At 35.9% G+C, this 7,754-nt stretch overlaps 1 protein-coding gene across 4 annotated transcripts in view; it reads right to left on the bottom strand.

Annotated features, from left to right (window-relative positions):
* LOC106878652 (TBC1 domain family member 22B) overlaps nucleotides 1-7,754 on the bottom strand; it is a 107,253-nt gene that overhangs the window by 53,651 nt on the left and 45,848 nt on the right. For 2 of the 4 annotated variants that reach the window (XM_052976176.1, XM_014927936.2), the window contains exon 2: nucleotides 6,603-6,706. The exons of the other annotated variants lie outside the window; for them this stretch is intronic. In XM_052976176.1, coding sequence (XP_052832136.1) covers nucleotides 6,603-6,622 — 20 coding nt within the window. In that variant the 5' untranslated portion in view covers nucleotides 6,623-6,706. The remainder of the gene's footprint in view (nucleotides 1-6,602; nucleotides 6,707-7,754) is intronic. 4 annotated transcript variants of the gene reach the window in all.

A 7,754-nucleotide genomic window follows, 5' to 3' on the forward strand; every position in this document is an offset into this window, starting at 1 on the left:
GTGTGTGTGTGTATATATATATATAGTGTGTGTGTGTGTGTGTGTGTGTGTGTGTGCCTCCCACTGCTTGACAAGTGGTGTCAATTTGTTTACATTCCAGTAACTTAGAAGTTTCAACAAAAGAAATTGACAGAATAAGTACCAGATTTAAAGCATAAGAACAAGTGTTGATTTGTTCAACTAAACCCTTCAAAGTGGTGCCCCAGCATGGCTGCAGAGCAATGACTGAAACAAGTGAAAGATAAGAGACAAGACAGTGAGATTTGAGAGAAATTTGACTGCTATTTCTAACAGACTGAATAATTATGTACATCTTTTTTTTTTTTTTTTAGAACATGGTTTTAATTTTAGTAGGTAAATGTGCTAGCTTGAGGAACACATGATAGCACTACAATATAACAATAGTGATATTATGTTAATGATTATATATAGAGATACCACATATTTAATGATGTAGAAGGACATTTAAAACACAGAAATTTGCCATAACATGCCCCCTACACACAAGCACATCTTACAAGCACAAAGCGACATACACACATCAACTGTCGACCTCTAATCACAACCTCATCTATCGTTCATATCAGTAGCGTTTTTCACCATTCTAAGTGTGACCATTTAACACTGCTGGGTGGAGATTTTCTAAAAATAAATTCCTGTAAAAAGATGTCAGTAAAACCAGTCACAAACACTGGATGTGAACATCATTTTGAAGTCGTATTTTCAACACAGAACCAGAAACCAAGAAATCAGCCCAAACTTTGGTAACATGCAATATGAAACTCCACAACTATTCAGTGTGTGTGTTTGTACACGGATGTGAAATATTACCTACTTTTCATGAACTACAGGGGCTCATGAAACTTAAGGTTCGATCAAGATTAAGGAAGGAAGAGAAAATAATAAGTTTCTCTTCCCTTCTATATATATCTATGTCTGTCGAGCTGTCAATCAATTCATCCATCCATCCACCCAACCACTCAATTATTTATTTATCTGGCAATAATCAACTGAGGGGAAAATTCTCAAAATCTGATATCTTTTCCCAAGTCAAGTGTTTTTGTGTGTGAGTGTGTGCATGTGAGAGAGAGAGAACAAGCATGTGTGAATGTGTGTGTGTGTGTGTGTGTGTGTGTGAGAGAGAGAGAAAGAGAGAACAAGCATGTGTGAATGTGTGAGCGAGAGAGAGAAAGAGAACATATATGAATGTGTGTGTGTGTAAGTCAACATGTGTGTGTTTGAAACAAAAACAATAAACCTTCATCACAAAAATTCTATAGATTTTTAATGGGTTTTCTTTTACAAATTCATTGCTATTTTTAATTCACAAATAATTCATTGCTATTCTCTGAACAGTTTAGCAGGAACAACTTGTACCATAACTAAAACACCCACACAATACATGTAATGTTAATGGCATGCAGGAATTCTGTTGAACAGCCTAGAAATATCACTGCAAATATCTTTATATCTACAGGGTATAGTCTTAAGTTTTCAAAACAAAGTGGACTTCAGTTTTCAATCCATATTGAGCATTACACACAGAAACACAATGCCTTGACAATGAAATTTAGTGGATGGAAACCTATAAAGAAAGTCATCCTATATATGTCTGCGTGCATGCTTGTGTATATGTGTGTGCGTGTGTATAAGTGTATCCATTCATGTCTACTCATGTAAGGCAATATTTATTCGTTCGTGTCAAACAAAACAAATTGCTGATTCAATAAACACTGACCTACAAAACTATGCATCAGACTGAAATAAGTATTGAGGGAGGAAAGAACCTCCTTGGAAAGGCAGTGCACCAGGGTGGTCCCAGTCAAATGACTGGGACCAACAAAAGAATAACAGAATAATATAAATACACACACACACAAATACATATCTACACATACATACATACATACATACATACATACATACATACATACATACACACACACACACACATACATACATACATACATACATACATACATACACGTAGATACATGCACATGACTTTTATAAAACATTGCAGCTTTATATTTGTCTGAAAGTGTAAGCTTGACTGAACTGTACCATCATACTAGAACAACACTACAACAAAATGTTATCAAGAGAAAACAAAAGAACAGAAGATCAACTGCTCCATCGTTGTACCACAAGTGGATGGATTTCATTGTCAGTAATAATAAATAAAATTAACTTTCAATAAAACTGAATAGGATTAATAAGAATAAAATCCCCAAAAATGCAACAACCTAAAGTGTTATTAGTAGCAGTAATACAAAGAGATACTAATGTTAAACAAGGTACAGAAAGCAAGAAACTTGAACCAAAGCTGTTAGTAGTAGAGATTAAGCGGATTTACAACAAGGGAGACATGGAATAAGGCAGAGGACTTCAAAAAGTGGATTTGGGGAAAATAAAGATACAGGAGTTCATCAAATAAATTTCAGACAGAGAGAGAAGTGATATTTTCCACATTTTACATTTGAAACAATACAATTTTTAAAAAAATAAGGTTTGTAAAAAAAAAAAATAAAAAATAAAAAAAAAACATTGTAGGACAAAAATATTTTGATTTATGATTTTGTTGTTTTTAGAAAAAATTCTATAATATTGAACACATTAGTGATTAACTCAAAACAACTTTTTGGGGATTGGGGATAACCATTTTCAAAACTAGGTACAAACTAGTAAACATCACTATGGTAGCCTTGTGCTACAACAAAACTTAAAACTATTCAATATTGCTACAGAGCTGCAAAATTTCTAAAACCAAGAACAATTTTTTTTTCTTTATCATTAAGGTCTTGCAATCATAAAGTTGTGAGTTCATTTCCTGGACAAGGTAATGTGTGTTGTGATCTTGAGCAAGGTACTTCATGTTACATGCTGCTTCAATCTACTCAGTTATAAATGAATAGCAGTTGAATGCTGATGTAGCTCTCATTATTCCCATATGCCATTCTCTGGATGTGCTGCTGGGTCAAAAATGGGAAGGCTGAGAGGGTGTCTGTGTGTCAGTTAGCAACTACACTGATACTAAAAGTATTTAGCAAAAGCATTGTACATATTACTAAGTTATACTCATTCACAAGAAACAGCTGACTGTACAATAATATTACAGCAATGATAACTGTAATAAGGAGTACAGATGTACAAATTTAGAATGCTTTTGCTCTAAGCCAGGCGTCCCCAACCATTTTTTGCCTATGGACTCCTTTGATTCCTATTTTATTTGGATGGACCCTCATAGCCATTCACTGTTTAAAAAAAAGATCCTTCTGAATTTTTATAATTAACTATTATTGGAAATTGCATTTTAAAAAAATGTTGTGCATTGTAAAAGTATAAGCAATTTATTGCAGATAAATTTTAACAAAATTTTATGAGGACCTCAAAGAGCCATATGGACCCTGGTTGAGAACCACTGGTCTAAGCAATGCCACATACTTTCGTCTGTGCCCCAGCTACTTTATTAGCTCATACAAACATCTACCATTTTCAGGGTTCTGCCTCTCCACAATGCAAGAGCTGTTGATAGCAACATATTTTGATGCAGGCAGAGACTCAGAGACAGCATCAACTTAAACACCAGGACTCTGTGTGTGTGTGTGTGCGCGCGTGCGCGTGTGTGCCTATATCACCTTCCTTTAACAGCCACTTGTCCATGCTTGTATGGGTCAGATGGAATTTATTGTGACAGATCTCCAATGGCCAGATGCTCATTTGCAACCATGTCACTAACACACACACACACATATATATACAGCAGACTAGGACATATATATTTAGCAGTGTGTGTGTGTGTGTGCGTGCGTGTGTGTATATATATATACACGCACATGTATATACACAGACACATATGTATGATTTTATTTACGTGTGTGTGTGTGTGTGTGTGTGTGTAAATATTGCATTGTGGGTTGATGCAGTATGCCAAACGCAGATGGTTCAAACCACTTATAAACAAATCATTTGTCACTTAAAAAACAATGTAGAAGAAACAAGCAAATGAGTTAACAATGTAAATATTCTTGTTGCTAACTTTAAATTATAAAACATTATAGAGCAAGTACTTTTGAATTACATTTCCTTTTCAGATAGACTGGTATGTTGAGTTAATATTGACAACTGAAAGTTGTAAATGTTGGACACATAACCCTGTACTTTCACCCCCAACCTATCTCTTCCCTACTTCCTGCAGTCAGCATTAGCTCCCTAAACGGTTTCAGCAATCTTCAGATTCAATGACTCTTGAGGCTTCAGCAAAATCTCAATTGTTAGATATTAAAAAACTGCCTCTGGTAGTGTTTTGAAGCATCATTCTGTTATTCTTATTAGTAGTTGCCCCTTTTTGTTGAGCCATGGTAACAGGGCAGCTGGTGAACCACAGTGGAAAGAACAGCCAAGGCAGTTTTCTTGTTTGTGGCTCTCTGCTCCCAAAGGGACAGCCACTAAGCTGGTACTTTTGTAGTCATTGTTAGGCAATGACTACAACTACTGCCTAAATAACATCATCTTAATATTATGACAAGTTCAGATCCTTTTAAGCAGCTCCTTTATCTATTCTCCACCTGCTCCTAATAACAGAGTACACCAATATAGATCCCATCCTTATCAATCCTTTTCATCTGCTACAGATCCTGAAGTACTGTGTGTCCATCCCATAGCTAGTGCAATGAGGCTAAGCACTTGAGATCCAAAAAACCTTCAGGCTGATATCTGCTAGCTACTACAAACAGTGTTTTGTGAGGCAAATGTACTTCATGCCAGAGAGAGAGATCTAGAGGGGAGAGGAATAAGTTAAAACCATGGGTTATCACTGTTAATCTAACACTATAGACATGGGCTAAAATTGTTGGTTACTGAGCACCAGATGTTTTCATTAAACATTAAGTTTTGCTGAGAAAAAAATAAAGTTTCTTAGGTGTATGTGTTGGGGTGTGGGTTAGATTCTTTAAGATCTAACCTTGGTCCTTATGTTACTCTTCCAAACTATCCAGCCATCACTTATAATTCTGCTGCATTGCAACAATACTTTACTCAGTGCTTTGTCAGGATGTAACAAATGGAAAGTAAACACAGACTCTAAATCAGTGGTTCTCAACCATTTTTTTTTTTTTTTTTGCCCATAGACCCCTTCGATCCCTATTCTACTCTGGTGGATCCTCGTAGATGTTTAAAAATCCTATTATACTTCAATAATTAAATGTTTTTAGGAATTGTATAAAAAAATATTAAAATATTTTGTGAATTGTAGAAGTATAACTAATCTATTGCAAATAAATTTTAACAATGAATTTTTATATGGACCCCCAAGGAGCATAGAGACCCCGGTTGAGAACCACTACTCTAAATGATATCAAAGTTAATATCAATATCTGGAAGCTATTCCACAAAACAAAATGGGTCAGGTAAAATAAAGTGCTTTGTTGTGATAAATAACAAAAAACTAGCAGGACTAAGAAATATGAACCCAAGACTTAGGTCTTATACCTAACATATAAACATTAATCCATTGTCTTAGAACTAAGATTTACCATGGACTGAAGTTAACTGGCTGCCAGTTTCCTGGCTCAAGAACCAACAACTTGCCCTCCTATGATCAGTACTACTTTGTGGCCATATCCAAGATATACAAAAGCTATTGGTGAAGTCTTAGTGGATTTTGATAGAAGACTGAAGAAGATACAACACACCAATGTATAACTGGTGATTCATTTCTTGGCAGTACTGAATTTGAATTCTCTCTTGAGAGAGAGAGAGGAGCAAGGAAGAGACAGGCAGAGAGGGGGCGAGGAAGAGAGCCAGACAGAGAGGGAGGGAGGGGAGGGAGAAAATGGTAGATTCTGCCAGGCTAACTAGCTCTAGTCAGGCAATCTTTTATGAGAAGCAAGCTGCATGAGATTTGGCTCATCTTCAGGTGGGCCACACTACTAAAAAACTTCAACATTATTCTTCATCAGGTGCGCCATTCAGAAAGTCCCACAGGCAACAGTTTACTTGTGACTGTTCTAACTGATAACGAGCTCTATAAGCCACTTGGTTTGTAAGGACACTGCTAACTAGAGGATTGTTTAAGGCAAGTCAACTTGACAAAGCACGAAGCTCAACACTTCTTAATCCACAGCACTGTTTACAAGTAGAATGAGTTGTTAATTTAAGGTGTTTTGACCACATACTGAATACAAACAGAAACCACTGGTGACAAGATAGAAACAAACTGACCAGCTCTCAACTGATTGACCAGTAGTAACCAATATCAACTTGGCTGACCTACTACATGCACTGACTTGCTCTAGATAGAGTACACAAAGACAAACTTTACATGACAAAGCTACTGTGAAAGATCTGACGAACAGCACTTCAGGAGTCACCAGTCAGATAAACCCAAGTTATACAATAAAATTAGTCAATAATGAAAATATATTTAGCTCAAAATCAAATACATGTTTGTACAAACACTGCATGAAAAAAAAAAAGAAAAAAAACATCCTTCTGAACACATTGGATTTCAAGTGGGTGGGTGAGTATCTATGTTTAATTTCTTTTTTTTTTTTATTTTATTTTTTTTTTTTTATTAAGGAGTGGTAGTGAGTGAATCTTACCGTGTCCGAGTCGGTTCCATCAGTTAGCGGGGCAGCAAAGCAAGCAATGCTAGAAAATTCAGTCATCCGATACAGCAATGTCCAGCAGAATGGTACTGTTTAATCTGAGGAGAATTGTAGGAAAGTCACTGCAACAGGCATGGTAGACACAGACACAACACTTTGAACAAATTTTTTATTTCTCCACACCAAAAACACCAACAGAGAGAAGACAAAAGAAGCTTTATAGGCCAGCTCAAAGAATATTCATTATTGCTGTGGCTACTATGTTTGGTCCAAGACCAGCCCTGGTTGAGCAGACCTATGATCAAAGGCACTCCAGCTGTGACCATCCCATCGTTTCAGATGTGCCTAGGGCTATATGATCTGATGTCCCTTTTCTTTGTCTAAGACAGTATGGTGCAAGTTGAGAAAATTTTGGCTGCTCTTTCTGTTGTCACTCAGAAATTACAGTTAATTTATTTTCAGTGAAAGGGAAACAAATTGCATTTCAAGAGAACTTTGAGTAACAGAATTGATTGAGAAGTTTAACAATTTGGTAATAAATAAAAACACAAACAAAACATAAAAAAAAAGAACACTGAAAATCAAATGTAATATCACAGGTGTTAATTAAATCAAACAAAATAAAAATTAAATATTAATTAACGAAATTGAATAATAATATAGTTAATACTCTCATTGTCTTTACATTTAAGAATAAATGTGTAGGTGTAAGTATAACTGCTATTTTGTGAGAGAAAGTTTTAGGATAGAGACAGTCACATTTGTGAGAAAAAGAGAGAAGTGTCTTTGCATAAAATGAGAGGAGGAATAGGAGAGGGAGTGAATACCTCCACCTGGAGTTTGATTTACACCTGTGTTTCCAGTTACATTTCTTCATTAAATGAAGGGTGGATGGAGATCTATCACCCCAAGTAAGACTGAATAAGGAAACAGGTTCATTGAAAGAAAGCTAGGGAGAGAGAGAGAAGGAAATATAGATAATGCATGAGACAGATAGACAGAGAGCTAGACATATAGACAGAGAGCTAGACAGATAGACAGAGAGCTAGACATATAGACAGGGAACTAGACATATAGACAGGGAACTAGACAGATAGACAGAGAGCTAGACATATAGACAGAGAGCTAGACATATAGACAGAGAGC

This window comes from Octopus bimaculoides, chromosome 24 (genome assembly GCF_001194135.2).
Source record: "Octopus bimaculoides isolate UCB-OBI-ISO-001 chromosome 24, ASM119413v2, whole genome shotgun sequence".
Classification (NCBI taxonomy): domain Eukaryota; kingdom Metazoa; phylum Mollusca; class Cephalopoda; order Octopoda; family Octopodidae; genus Octopus; species Octopus bimaculoides.